At 38.7% G+C, this 15,848-nt stretch overlaps 1 protein-coding gene across 3 annotated transcripts in view; it reads left to right on the top strand.

The window, feature by feature from the left end:
* smarca2 (SWI/SNF related BAF chromatin remodeling complex subunit ATPase 2) overlaps positions 1-15,848 on the top strand; it is a 50,466-nt gene that overhangs the window by 18,594 nt on the left and 16,024 nt on the right. For all 3 annotated transcript variants that reach the window (XM_074638810.1, XM_074638809.1, XM_074638808.1), the window contains 9 exons: positions 1,523-1,686; positions 3,342-3,408; positions 3,511-3,621; positions 6,497-6,739; positions 9,148-9,261; positions 10,451-10,555; positions 11,909-11,995; positions 12,453-12,499; positions 15,283-15,449. In XM_074638810.1, the coding sequence (XP_074494911.1) occupies positions 1,523-1,686; positions 3,342-3,408; positions 3,511-3,621; positions 6,497-6,739; positions 9,148-9,261; positions 10,451-10,555; positions 11,909-11,995; positions 12,453-12,499; positions 15,283-15,449 (1,105 nt within the window). The remainder of the gene's footprint in view (positions 1-1,522; positions 1,687-3,341; positions 3,409-3,510; positions 3,622-6,496; positions 6,740-9,147; positions 9,262-10,450; positions 10,556-11,908; positions 11,996-12,452; positions 12,500-15,282; positions 15,450-15,848) is intronic.

The following is a 15,848-nucleotide window of genomic DNA, read 5'->3' as shown; positions in this document are numbered from 1 at the left end:
ATGTCAGCTGTACAATAATTGGATCAATTGTCTGCTGTGCCAACAGCGATCTGTGTAACAAACCTGAATTTATTTACAGAAGCTCCACATTTATATACGACAATTTTCAGTTATTTCTTATTCATTTTACCCTCTACCAGCCTCCTTTTTTTATTCGCTCTGCTGTCAGGCATTAGGTGGTAATTGGTTGGCGGTCCTCTTTTCTGCTGCCAGGGCCCTTGCGCCCTTTCCCTTTTCTCCATACTGTCTTTTCCTGATTGTTTTCCACAGGCCACAGACGAGCTACGCAGTTTGTAACACAGTTGATATTTTGCCACCACGCTTGAATCACTTGGCATATAAAATGCCAAAGTGGCAATGAGATCAAAGTGCATTTGCAAAACTCACTTTGAAAAGCAACAAAGTAACTTCTTTAGATGCATCTAGACAGTTTCAGGAAAGGCTCAGTGAATGGAAGTGAAAACAAATTACATTAGCTATCAAAAGAAGATCACATAGAACAGCCTGAATGTGTGCTTTGGTTAAGGAGAGAGTTCAGAGATACAGTATGTTTTTTTTACTGTTTTTCCCAAAGTCAGAAACTAATAAATGCTTTAGGACAGACCTTTTTTATGTATTGGGTGTAGTCTGAGATCTTGTCTCATCACGAAATCACGTCTATGGGATCAAATAACATAATCATGTTCTCATAGTCATCCAGGAATCAAGGGAAACTAAGCAAGTGAACTAAGGGGGGTGAGGGGGCACCTTTTTCCAAGTTTTGTAAAATGTACATGGATAGAAAAAAAATTAGAAGTCCACTTTTTCTTATAGCTTAAACAATGACTTAATTTTTTAAGTTTTTTTACATTCGATTATCAATATAATGTCATTTTTCAACAAAAATGCCAAATTCTCTCTCTTTCCAGCTCCACAGTGTTGTGAGGATTTGCTGATGTTCTTCATCTTATGTGATAGTAAATTTGATATCAAATAAACAGACCATTTAAAGATGTCACCTTTCGTTATGAAACTGGCAAACGGGCATTCTTCATTATTTTCTGATGGTAGACCAAACGATTAATCCAGACAATAATCTGCAGATTAATTGAGGATAAAAATAATCGTTAGTTGCAGGCCTATTTTCTAGCAATTTTACCTTTTTAAACTGTCAAAGCTAAAAGTGACGAGAGACATTTTAACAAGAAAGAGCAGGACGTTACAGGCAACATGTATGTTCTGGTTCCATTCTATACATATTAGCCACCTGTGTAATTTTTTTATTTTAGTATTAAGATTGTCATGCTGGCCCTTTAAAGCAAGGTATAGTTCTGCCACATAACATTGAGTCTCTTTGAGATGCAGCATGTCATTTTCCGTGATAATTTCCTCAAACACTACCCCAAGTGCTCTCCGTCTTGATCTGTTTATAGTTTTCTTTTATGTGCTGGAGGAGAGGAAAATAATACGAGCAGCGAGTATGATTGGAAACATCTCTGCAAGCTTATTTTTAGGCATGCCTTTATTTCTCTGTGTGATTTAGGTCCAGGGGCTGGAGTGGATGGTGTCCCTGTACAACAACAATCTAAACGGCATCCTGGCTGATGAAATGGGCCTCGGCAAAACCATCCAAACCATCGCCCTTATCACCTACCTGATGGAGAACAAGAGGATCAACGGCCCCTTTCTCATCATCGTTCCTCTCTCGTAAGCACTCATCAGCTTGCATCCATCACAGCTAGGAAGTCATTTTAGACTGAAACACACCGACCTTATCAGTCTAAATCACAAGATAGGGCGGTAATGTAAAACAGGGGAGTCGGGAGTCCCGTCCCTGATTGAGACTCAAATGAAATTCAAGTGTCAGGTGTGCACACTCGTCCGCCTGCACGGAGCGATGAGTCAGAGTTAACAGCAAACACGGCCATAAATGCACGAGCACGACAGACTTTAAATTACGTTTTAGATATTTATTATTTAGATCGTTTGAGATACTGTTTTTCAGATGGCAATTCTTCACCCCATGAAAAAAAACCTTCAACTTCTGGCGATAGGGTTAGAAAGTGTAGACTAAAACTTCCCACCGTCCCGGTGAGCAGCTGCCTTTACAGCAAGCAGAGAGGTGGTATTCATGTCATATCTGACATGTTTTCAATTTATTCCTCCTCACAAAAGTTATCTCCCGAATATGTAACGCAACACTATCAGCTCTTGATAGGCAGACAGGGAGGAAAATTCGGCATCCTCTTTTCCAAATAATCCAGCCATGTAACTATCCATTCATGAAATGAAATCGCACACTTAAGGATCCTCCTTACCCCGGTAATATGCATGAACATTAATGGTTTGCAAGAGTGTCATTTACAACGTAGATGGACGCGCAACGAAGGTAATTCTGGCCCGTCATAAGCCACAGAAGAGCGCATCGCCCCTTGTAAATGAATAGAACATATTCCAAAAATGTAATCTATGAAATCCCACTTCAGGATATTCTCTTACTAATGATTAAATTCAGAGCGACAAAAACTGGTTTAATAAAAAACAGCATATGCAAAAGTAGCCCACAGAAGAAAAGCACGTCATAAACTCCGACTATGGATAAGTACATCATACAAGCCCACTTCAAAACATCCAAACTATCCCTTTAATCCCTTAAATTCACCGAACACACACCTCTCCAGCCTTCATTTGGAAGCAGAGAGGAGACCACCTGTTGGGCCAGCGTGCAGTTGTTTGGAGTTTCAGCCCCAATCCCCAAAAACAATATAATAAATTGGATTAAAGCTCCTGGGGTTTTTTTCAGCTTCTTTAAACGCGGCAGGTGAAAGCACCTTCAATGCTCTGTTGTAATTCCCAATTTCACATTTCACCTAATTAGTATTTCTGTTTCATGATAATTTACAACTGCAGGTGTTAAAGGATTGCACAACATTGTTTTTTTTCATCATCACTGAAGAGGTGCACCGCTTTTTGTAGTCAAACTGAGCAGAGCAGAGGCTTAAATTTGAGTTTTTTTTCACACATGAACAGTGAGCTAATGTGGAGGAAACTCGCCCTCTCTCACTCGCAGTTGTGTGCTGGGAAATCTCAGTTAATGAGCAGCAGAGAGCTTGATCTGCCCGGTCTCGCACTGTGAGCTGCAATCCATTTGACCCTTTTGAAAGATATTGCACTGCGCCACTGCAAAGGATTTTGTTTTCAAATTATGTCTCAACCTTGATGATAGACATTTCAAATGTATACTCTGCCTCTTAATTCCTCAAGATCCTCTTCATGTTCAGGCTCAGCTCAGCTCAGCTAAATTCAGATCTCTTTCTTACATGAAACCTCCACCATGTGTGGTGATTTCTTTTTTTTCCTAGGACATTGTCTAACTGGGTCTATGAACTTGACAAGTGGTCACCCTCTGTGGTCAAAATTGCTTACAAGGTAAGAATCTTTATTATGTCATTTTTCCTTTTTTCCTCCTGATTGCTTGTGACTGACTTACAAGAGAAAGTTGACTTCATCTTTGTGTCTCCCCCGTGGCAGGGCACCCCCGTGTTACGCCGTGGGCTTGTGCCTCAGCTCCGCAGCGGGAAGTTCAACGTCTTGCTGACCACCTATGAATACATCATCAAGGACAAAAACATACTGGCCAAGGTGAAGGCGATCAAAGCTCCGTTTTCTCTGTTTAATCTACTTTTCTAGTTTGCACTCTATTTCCATTTTGTACACTTCATACACACACATACACACAGTGTCCCACACATTTAACAGATGAATACTCTTTTATTCACTTAAAATTTTAGAAAGTTTCAACAGCAACTTCACTAACCGGTAGCAGGGGTGTAACAGTAAACAGAAGTCACGCTTCTGTTAAAACACTGGTTTAGAAGTCACGGTTTGGTGCGAGTTGCTACAGCGGGGGAAAAAAATGAATGCATAAGGATCCATTTCTTTTCATTTACAAACGGTAGTGCAAGTGTCAAAGACAAACACGATCCTCCTGCTGGGGACTAAGGCAGCATTTTGCCCACTGGCAACTTTGGTAAACTATTTTCATTATAAAGATAATATTAATAATAATATAAAAATATTATGTATTACCCTTAGGCGGTACGTCTTCCAGCTCCGGCGTTTCATTCGCCCCCCCCTCATATTGTGACTGACTTGCATGCCAATCCGCGGCACACGTTTCTAAACTTTGGTTCCGCATTACACTCATCAATCTACATACGGTGTATTCTGCGTGTAGCTACGTGAACTGGACCATGACCACCGGAAAGTGACAAACACACAAACCGTTACAGCCCTAACCAGTAGATAAATGACTGATGCCTGAGATTTCACCACGCCAGTGCCAGACAGAGTTTGAAAGTCACATTACTTCTCTGCAGAATTCGAAGAGGAAGTAATAACAGGTTCTAGGTAAAGGCAGATCTATAAAGGTATATTATAGCAGGTGCTTAAACTCTGCAGTTCCAGAGTTAATTTGGCTTAAAACTGCAGGAAGAGCTTCGCCATAGGTCTTTGTCTGAGTTTTTGGTTCAGTGGGCAGAGAGTCTGGATCTGAGGGCTCTACTGAGGTCATACAGCAGCATTATGACGTTACAATCAGCTGCATGTTCACTTAACAGTTTTGTAGACGAGTAGAAGGATCATTAGACTCACATAGGCTGAACTTTAAAAAGTGAACCTTTTTCTCTGTTCCAGTTTTAAGATATGGCAGCAGCGCTCTTTGTCAGCTGCAATTGATTTATCGACTTTTCAGGGAGACCTGAGAACAGTGCGCTGCGGTAGTCGATCCTACTTGCACAAGCTTCAGAGTATCTTGAATAGAAGAAAAAGTCTGATGTTTGTGCTCTTTTGATGATCGAATGCCTTGTTAACTGCGTTCCTTGTACAGTATGTGACTGGAAAGTTAAATCCGCTATAAGAAGGGGGATGTAATGGGCTGATAGCAAAACTAGAGTCTCGTTTTTTTTTCTTATTCAGTGGATCCTCCATTCGTCTGTGTCATATTTCATTTGTGATAGGCATAGCATTTCAGTTGCTGTTTATCAAAATGTTAAGAGGTGTGCAATTCAATCTTTGTCTTAGTTTGTGCACAGGTACATGCATACTAAATGTTATGAAAAGAGATCACTCAATATGTTTTGCTGCAGATGTGAAACACTTTGAGGAGCTGCCTTTAACTCTCACAAACTCACACATACACATTCAGCAGTTCATCAGACTCTCCACTAGTGGGAGCTTTTCATTCATCGTAATTTCAGGTGTGTGCACAGCACTTTGTTTGTGTGCTTAAGCCACTCTGGAGGGAAAAGTGTGTCTTATCTGGTACTCAGCAGTCACCGTAACACTTAATATGATAACCATCATTTATAAATGGTAAATTGATAGTTAATTAAAATTTAGTCAATAGTTATTTTACTGCTAAACTATTAAATTATAAATAATTATGTTAACTAATTATTAGTAATTCTATCATTTGTTATTTTAACAGTTTATTGTTGCACTCAACATTTTATATATCATATAAGTATTTGTTAATGGTTATGATTTGTAAACATCTATAAACATTACATAGATAGATATTTGTAACACTATATTGTGTCTATAAACATTATTTGGATGTTATGAAGTTGCAACTGATGATTATAATACCTTGTTAAATGGTTGATAAACACTTTGTAATCCATCTATAAATATTATTTAGATAGATAGTTAATACTTTGTTAATGGTTAATAATTGGTTTCTGGTCCATCTAGCTATGTTATGTTTATAGATGTTTTACAAACGATGTCTTAAAAGTTTACAAATCATGTCGTGATCATTAACAAATACTTAATATAGTATATAAAATGTATGTATAACAAAAAACTGTTAGAAATGGTTAATTAATACAATGAGAAGGTAATTGTTCGTCTACTATCAGCTATTATACAATATCAAATTTATAAACAAATCATTTTATATTACAGAAAGTAATGATAAAAGAACATAAATTATAGCATTACTAATAATTATTAAACATTGATTATCATTTAATTGTTTGTTATCAGTAAAATAACTGTTAACTAAGTTTAATTAACTATCAATTTACCATGTTTTAATGATGGTTATTATAAAGTGTTACTGTTTTGTTTTACAACTAAGTTTTATAATTTGTGTCCTAGCTGTAGTAAATGTAATAAGCATTTGGTAGTAAGTAGTCAAAATAATTTAGTTTTCTGTTTTATTAAAGGTGTTCATGTTAATTTGTTCACATCACTTTAAAAAGTTTGTGCTCAAACACTTATTATAAGCATATGAAATGAGAGAGGGAATAAGAGACTTCTCATTTGTATGCAGTAGTGTTGTGTACCCTGAGGGTAGGAAGTCAAACTTCTCTTCTCTAATGCAGCCACTCCTCGGCTCCTTTGTGGTCACAAATATTTCAAATGCAAATTTAGAGATGTTTTTTTTTTAATTATCATTTCACAATTTCAAAGTGTAGAAATCGGGTTCCAATAAGTCTTCTTGTCCATACAGATTCGTTGGAAGTACATGATTGTGGACGAGGGTCACCGCATGAAGAACCACCACTGTAAGCTGACCCAGGTGCTGAACACTCACTATGTGGCTCCTCGCCGCCTCCTCCTCACCGGTACGCCGCTGCAGAACAAGCTGCCCGAGCTGTGGGCCCTGCTCAACTTCCTCCTGCCCACCATCTTCAAGAGCTGCAGCACCTTCGAGCAGTGGTTCAACGCCCCCTTCGCCATGACAGGAGAGAGGGTACGTACGAGGAGAAACAGCCTAGATTCTTAAGCCTGACTTTGAATTTTGGTGACATGTTAACATTTTTAGGTCAGCTACTACCGGGTCTGAAAAGTGAAGCCAATGCAGAAGTGCCTTAAAACGTACATTCTTTCTAATAGCCAGCAGGGGGCGACTCCTCTGGTTGCAAAAAGAAGCCTGACTGTATAGAAGTCTATGAGAAAATGAGCCTACTTCTCACTTGATTTATTACCTCAGTAAACATTGTAAACATGAGTTTATGGTCTCAATCGCTAGTTTCAAGTCTTCTTCAATACAGCATGATGTTCATTTAGTAAATTATGGTCCCATTTAGAGTCATATAGACCATAAAGCAGGGGATGCTTTAGGGCGTGGCTACCTTGTGCTTGACGCCGTTGTCCGGTCTGGGAGTTGTCTGCGTTTTCCACTCACAACAGTGTGTTTTCAGTTCATGAAAGTTAATTATAACATTCAGTGTTCGGTTGTAACTATTTACACCCTCTTGTGTGACTTCGGGCAAAGAACGTGTATTGCCAAGAAGTGAAAGTCAATTGTTCGTTCCATTGCAACACCAGCGTCCAGCAGCAAAGCTATGCTTCCGCCATCTTGGACTGAAAACGGCTACCGGACGCCAGTAAAACGTCCACATACCAAGTGCTGTACAAAAGTAAAACAAAATGATTTCTATTCTATTGTCATATTCTACCAAAATGGCCTGTGTTGAAAAATAAAGTATTACAAATATATAATAGGCGTTTTCAGTCCAAAATGGCGGCAGCGGAGTTTTGTGTCTTTGTTTGTATACTCTGCTTCTGGTTGCAAAAAAACAAGATGGCGACGGCCAAAACTAGATAGTGGCGACCAAAATGCAGAATGCTAGGCTTCAAACGGCAGTGGACAAACCAATGGGTGACATCACGGTGACTACGTCCACTTCTTATATTCAGTCTATGGTTTTACAAGACAAAACTAAAACTCAGATAAAAATCTGAGAAAAGCTAGACGTCTCATTCAAAAAGCAGCTTCAGCTGTCTAAACTTGTCTTCTGACCCCCTGGGAATACCCAGAGAGAAGCTGTGCCATAAAAACGACTTTAAACCTGAGAACGTTGTATAAATGTATAACTTATTGAATGTTTTTGAGATGAGTTGTAGATTTATTTTGCTTAACATTAATATTTAAACGGTCTTCAGATCTGTTCCCCCGAGAACTTTTCTGCCCTTCGCAGTGATCACACCTGTCATTTCTACTGAAAAGGAAGCAAAAGTAATGTAAAGTATAAAGTTTAGTGTAAGCTTGAGATTTTACAAAGTTTATTTAAAAGGCATAAGAAAAGTTTATACACACCATTAACACTCAGGAAACGTTCTGAATGAAGACGACTGTAATTATAATTTCCCAAAGGCGAGGTCCCTATTAGGGATTCAGAGGTGCTGCAATGTGGAACTTTTTCTTTTGTTTTTCTGCAAGTTATGATAGCGCTGTTCTCTTTGCTCGCAGAAGGTCACAGTAGGTTGAGCTGTCCACCATCAAATGGCATCCTGCCCGAGGCTGAGGAAACCTATAAACCCAGTTTGCTGTAATAAAAAATAAATGCTCATGTTTTTAAAACCACAACTCTCCATAACCTCTTAAACATTCAACTGGTTCAACTGAGGCTCTCTAACTGGCAGGTCACTTTGCCAAGAAAATACAAATAAACAAAGAGTTTGAGCTTTGCGAGGCAGCTGACCACCAAGTATGCTCAAACAAAGTTAATACAAGTTCAGACTTTTTCTCCAGCTTGTTGTTTTTTATGGCTATAAAATTCATATTAAAAGTGGAATTTTTTTGTAAACAAACAACAGCCATGTTTACATTCAGTGTTACCAAAACGCATTGTGTGTATCCTTGAGGTCTTAAGGTGTATTCACATTAGAGCGGAAAAACTTCGGTCTGGAGCGGCACATTCTGCACAGGTATAGGTATATACTGGTCCCCACAGTATTTACGTATGTATTTATCGGCCGATTGATTGTCTATCGGCTTTTTCCTCCTCCAAATTATCGTTATATCGATCTTTAAAAATCCACTATCGGTCGACCTCTAACTAAAATGCACTGTGTGGCTTTAATGCTCTGTGTGGCTACCAGTGGTACCTTTTAATGTGACAACTAGGCTCATGACTGCCCACAACAAAAGCACCAGGCCCCCCAAAAATATCCACTCTCAGGCAAACAGAAGGAGTCAGACACAGTCACACAAATTGTTCATGTGTAATGTATCACTATCTATGTATTTTTATATCAAGTTATGCTGCAGTTTCAAGGACACATCAGCGTGTCACTGTTGTTCTTCAGCTGCCCGTGTATACATAACACAACATTTTGTGATGTATTATCTCATCTGCTTTCTGACTTGTTTAGGTCGACCTCAACGAGGAGGAGACCATCCTGATTATCCGCCGTTTGCATAAAGTGCTCCGCCCCTTCCTGCTACGCAGACTGAAGAAAGAGGTGGAGTCTCAGCTGCCAGAGAAGGTGAGTTTTCTATTTTGATTTGATGTAGCATGATTATATTTGCTGCATGGCTTGCAGAAGCCCTGCACTACACTGTTAGACTTAACAGTTTTTATTAAATTAGTATGTTCCAAGTAAACATTGGCAAATAAAAAACCAGTTATTAAAACAGAGCACATTTTTTTATGTAAAGGGTAAGGAGCCATGCCAAAAATAATCCCCATATCTATCTGCAGAGTGTGTTTTCATAACAGTAGGTGTCTTATCTTGATTATATCATGGTCACGTACGACCACTTTTTTTTTTAGGCTGAACACTCTTAAAATTAACACAACTTTCTACTTCGGCTATTATCAGAGAGGGTAGCCTTGTGACTGCTGGAGTGAGTAACTTGTGTCAGAGCTGTGCAGAAACCTGAAAATAATGTGCATTCATTCCTCATAAGGATCCATTATTATCTGTATGGCCTGGGTATAAATTAATTTAACGAGGCAAGTCAAACGCCTTGTTATCAACTTATATTCGGACTCTTAACTGCAGTCTTCTGCGCAGGGAATGAACTGAAATAAAAGTAATCATCCCTTCAGGGTGATGCATCATCCTAATTGAATGGATGAGAACACTGCGACCGTCCCTGTTTCCCAGAAGCACCTTTAGGCTGAAATGATCAAAAATTCATCTCGTTAAGCTTAAGAGGTGTAACAGGAGACGCCCAGAGAAATGATCTTAGATTAATGAGTGACTCCTACCCTCTCGTAGTAGGCTGAGAGCATCTTGAGAAGCTCCGGGAACCATGTAACAACACACGCAACATGGTTTATTTTATTTACTGCTGCTCGCTGTCCATTGTATTGACCCATGTATGTTGATCTGCCTGTGATATAATACCTTTTCTGTGAGTTTTGAAGCTGTGTGTATGGACTGGGTACATACACACATACATATATACTGGGCTGCAAAATGAGTTGCCCTTTTTGGGATAAGTAAAGTTGTGTGAATCTGTCCTCTGTATGTACACTATATTATCGGAAGGTTGTTGTACACAAGGTACCTGTATTATAATGTGCCTTTCTTTCTCTTGCTTTATTTCTCCTCCTACTGACTGTTATATTCTTCAAGGATGTCAAGGATGAAGTGTAGTCAGCTCAAACAACCTTGCCACTGAAAAGGCTGTTTCACTCATGCATTGTCTTTATTGTTTGTCCCACAGGTGGAGTATGTCGTGAAGTGTGACATGTCTGCGATACAGAAGGTTTTGTACCGCCACATGCAGAGAGGCATCCTCCTCACAGACGGCTCAGAGAAAGACAAGAAGGTAAACGCACTGAGACCCATGTGGCTTCACTGTACGTCTCTGCTTTGTTTTGTCAGTGTGTGACATGTTGTGACAAACTAAGCTGTATAGCTTAGAGGTATTTACAGTTTCCTGCTGTGTGACATCAGAAAGTCCCTGAAGTTAGTTGTATAATTGGAGTTACAGGTGTTTCGTGCTTTATCTAAAGATGAAGTGTATGATGCAGCTTTTATTCAACTTCTGAAGCTACATCTTGGCTTTTAGCCTCAATTTAGTTTTCAGTGCAGAAGACTGTTTGTTTTCTAAACCACCCGGGGGATGCAGGCTGCAAAGGTTTTTTAGAGAAACAGGAATACACGGCTCAAAATCCTCAAGTTCAGCGGAGTGATCAAACAGTTAATATCATGATAGCACATTACCTGCAAGACTTTGTGATGAAAGTTTCTGTGAGGTTTTCAGTGCTGTTAATGATACTTAAAACGGCTATAATTTCTATTTTTAGAATAATATACAGTATCAAATAATAATGTGAAAACAATGTGAGAGGGGTCACCTGTAGTAACCTACAGAGAATTATCACATGAATATGCAGCTCCCCTCAGCTTTACAGAGCTTTACAGTGAGTTTGAGCTCATTATTTAGCTGTCCGACTTGCAACCTTACTGTTTTAGTTCACTGTTAAGGCTCTCATAGCGTCGTTTTTGGCCTCAGCAGGCAGCTGTTTTTCAGAGAAAAAGCTGTAAAACACTACCTGCTCTGCAGCAAACAGCAGACAGACACAGTTAGAGACTAGTTATCACTACACGACCATAGCCCTGATTTTCCACTCGCCAACAGTTTTTGGAGCTCCCACGACAAAAGCCCCATTCTCTTGTGTGTTTTCGTGACAAAACATAGTTTGGAGATCTCATCAGGGATTCCTCCTGGTGGAATATCTTGTAGTGTGTGACCCCTGTCTCCGGTCAGTCATGTAGTGTAAAAACCACAACAACTTAAATACTCCCGATTACAAGACAACAAGTTGTGAAGTGTGAAGAGTACTGCAATCTGACGACTTTGAAGGTTGTGTAGTATTTCCCTCTGGAGTTGGTAGAGACAAAAACAGAGCTACAGTAAAAGAGAGTGAATATTGGACTTACATTTATCAGGTGGCCACAATCACAACTCTTAATGAATGATCATGTTGCTCTGTATTTCTGTATGAAAGTGTATATAAGGAACTATTTGGTAACACGTTTGACATCAATTTAAAAGGTGATATGTCAATGTTGTTCACAACTTGTTTCCGCTGTCCCCATGTGGACCAAAAAAAAAAAAGTATCTTTGTTTTGATCTGGCATTTAACGTCTTTTATCTCTGTGTAATTTTCCCCAGGGCAAAGGAGGATCAAAGACCCTGATGAACACCATCATGCAGCTGAAGAAGATCTGCAACCATCCATACATGTTCTCGCACATTGAGGTGAGTGTTGCTGCTAACACCAAGATCACTGATACAGGCCGATAAGCTTGTGAATACTGACACTGAACATGATGTGGTTTCCTCTTATGTATGTTTGTGTCATTTACCAACTGTAATTCTCAGCTCATTGTATATTTATCACCTTCAATGAAATTGTATTTTTTATATTATTTAATCCACATCTCTTTTGTTAAACTTTGTGTTCATGCATTAACATTTACTGTAAGATGGTGTCTCACATTGTTTATGTTCAAGTCCTGCATGAGAAAACATTTGTAATTTAATTTAGGAAGACACTGATAATCAGTCTGCCTCTACAAAACACAAAGTTCCTGACTTTTCATTTTTAAGAAAATAGACTTGTTTGGAAGTCTAATCCCAGGACAGACACATTTAAATGTAGGTGTTAGTGTGATAGTCTCTCTTTATTTAAACAAGTAAATGTTCTCTGTTGTAGGAATCTTTTGCTGAACACTTGGGCTTTCCAAGCGGCGTCATCAGTGGGTAAGTCGGGCAAAAAAACACACCTCATTTTTTTATTTCTATCATCCAATGCTAGAAAGATTTATGTGTATGATCTAAAAACAACACAGCACTAACTATGGACAATCGTGCGATTATTATAATCGATTGACAGCCCTAATAAGTAGTTTATAAAACACTACATAATACAATATATCTGCTTACAACTACATTATAGTGTGTTATAAACCAGTTATTAAATGTTCATATGCTGCTTCTGTATGCTAAATAGGAGGGAGGGGTCAGATCAATGGTCAGATCAGGTAAACACAGCCTTAGCAGTACCCAATGATTGTGGCATTGAGAACAGCAAGTTGAGACTGTTCATAGAAAACCAGCCTTACTCTCACATCTATTCATGTGTTTTTCTTTTCTGAACAAAATGCACACAGTCACAGTGAACAAATGGATTGCCATCTATTTACAGCATTGTGTGTAGCGCCATTGTCAAGGTTTTTCTCGAAGCAGTGCAGTAATTTAACGCCGAATGCGAGAAGACATTGAAGTTCAAATGCGAACAGCCAGTGTGTCAGATAATTGCTACATCTCTGCAATACTTTCTGGTACCTCGCAGCACATAGCAATTATTCATATCAGCAATTCCCCTCAAACCAGACGTGTGAAAATGTGTGCTGCGGTCCCGTCACACATTACAATTCCATCATCAATTTACTGTAATATTCTTTTATCTCTAAACTCTCTGGTTTCCCTGCCTCATATATATCTATATCTCTCCATATCTACAGTATCTATATAGATATAGATATATGGATATATATAGATATCACAAAACAGCAGCATTGCTTTGCAAAATACCAGAAACAACCACATGTGCGAGGAACAAGACATCTCAGCTCTCAGCACCACAGCATGGAATCATTCACAACAATGTGCAGTGCATTAAAACGAGGGAATTACATTGATTAAAATCAATAAAATATCTTGTTACACCTCAAGCCATTTTGAGATGAATAAGAGTAAAAAAGTTGCACTTAAGCTCTCCATGTAACGGTGCTCCAGGCAGAAAGCTTTCTTTGTTCCTATATGCTGGTTACAGGACTCAGTGTGTAATCCAGCATTACGTTGCTCCGTTATAGTGTGTGTGTGCTCACATATAAACTCACACATCCACTCAGTAGAACCACACACACACACATAAGCTCTTGTGTCAAACCTAAAAATGTATTTTGTGAATGATAACCTTTTAAAAACAGTCATTAAAGAGCCAAGAGAATAGAAAATTAAAACAACCTGAAATAGAACAAGACATTTATAAAGAATTACAAGAATAAAAGTTAGCATGCAGTGTAAGAAATGGATTATTATTTGATTTAATAAAAGGCAGCGGCAAACACTTAGTACAAAGTACTCAGATCTTTTACTTTAGTAGAAGTAGCAATACCACGGTGTAGAAACACTCTATTACAAGTAAAAGTCCTCCATTCAAATTAGTAGTAAAAGTAGAAAAGTATTAGCATCAAAAGATACTTAATGTACTAAAAGTAAATTTCACCACGGGATTAATAAAGTTTTATCTTTATCCATAATAATACATCATAATGTATTTGTTGATTAGATTTTATATTTAGAATCTGAATCTGCAAAGTGAAATGGAGCTACTCAAGTAAAGTACCTCAAAATTATACTTAAGTAGAGTACTTACTAGTAAATGTTACTTGCCACTACTGTAGAAGTGAGTGGAGGTTTCTAGTAATTAAAACTTTCTTCAGTCTACCTCCAGGATCAGTGTTTGTCTGAACACCTGTTATTGACTTTAAGAGCAAAAGGTCGTTGACACAGAGGGCATTATCTGTAAAGCTGCTAGTAACAGACTGAGAAGGACTAATTAGAAATAATGAGGTCTATTGCAGTGGTTTTCAAAGTGGGGTCCGGGGACCTCGAGGGGTCTTTGAGGGGGTTCCAGGAGGTCCCCAGCAAAAAGGGGAATAATTTAATTTCACTATAATTCCATCAATAAGTAACACGATGACAGAATGTATGACTATTTTGGCCATGGGTTTCATACACTTTATGTAATAAAAGCAAAAATCCTGGGGACCTGGGACAAAATCTCATCAAATGGGGGTCTGTGTTTTTCAGTTTAGGGGTCCTTGACGAGAAAAAGTTTGGTAACCACTAGTCTGTCCATGTACCAGTCATATAAACTATATAGTATCTATCACAAACCCATCAGTTTGACATATTTATTAACAAATTATCCTTCCTCTTATAAAAGAATTATCCAATTTATTTTAATTATAATATTTCTATGCTATGAAGGCACCAGTGAGATGTGCAGAAAAAAGTTGCATAAAACATTTTGTGGCTCCAGAGGAAATCTGCACGATATCTGATAAATCACGTGAAGCAAAGTCGGTGGTTGAGTCTGAAGACAAGTTTGAAAATGGGGCTGTGGAGTTAGAACGAAGTGAGCTACTATTAGCATAACACACCCGAATCTCTGAGCGAGCTGTCGGTGGTAGAATTGTCATTGTGAGCATGTTAGCATGTTGATGTGAGCATTTAACTTAAAGCACTGTTGTGCCAAAGTACAGCCTCACAGAGCTGCTAGCATAATTGTAGACTCTTGTAACAGAAACAATATAAAGAGGTTGCCCCAACAAACAAATACTGTAGCGTCCGGGCATTATTAGCCAATTTAGACCGTTAACCGCTGTCAAACTAAATGCCACAGAGACTTTAATAATCAATATATGGGTAATGATGTTTTATGTTACATGTTTTGCCTCATTACCTCCACCCAGGCTGGATCTGTATCGAGCTTCTGGGAAGTTCGAGCTGCTGGATCGCATCCTGCCGAAGCTGCAGGCCACCAACCACAGAGTCCTACTGTTCTGCCAAATGACCACTCTCATGACAATCATGGAGGACTACTTCAGCTACCGCAACTTTCTGTATCTACGTCTCGACGGTAAGCTCACACCCCTTCTTATGTTTTAGAAATCTGTCATCATCAAATCTACAGGTGGTTACGTCTTAATAATGTATATAATATGTAATTATTAGAGATGTTCTGAGTCGTATCGGGGCTGATCCGGACATGTTTTACAACACATTTTGTGCTCCAAGCAGACAAATACCATGGAAAGAAAAACTTTTTTCCAACTTGTCCCTGCACCAAGACACATGATCATAATCTGACATTAAATCAGATTTTGTGCTCCTGTAATCCTTTTATCCCTTTTTGTATTCCGTGTACTAAAAAGATAATTTCCTCATTTCTAATCTAAATTGACTCAGACTAAAAGAATAACAATCTGATCTCCCCGAGGTGACGTAGAATCCTCATCACATACGCTCAGCATCTTAA

This window comes from Sebastes fasciatus, chromosome 6, assembly GCF_043250625.1.
Source record: "Sebastes fasciatus isolate fSebFas1 chromosome 6, fSebFas1.pri, whole genome shotgun sequence".
NCBI classification, from domain to species: Eukaryota; Metazoa; Chordata; class Actinopteri; order Perciformes; family Sebastidae; genus Sebastes; species Sebastes fasciatus.
Note: the sequence above shows the minus strand (reverse complement) of the source record. Positions and strands in the feature narration are given on the sequence as shown.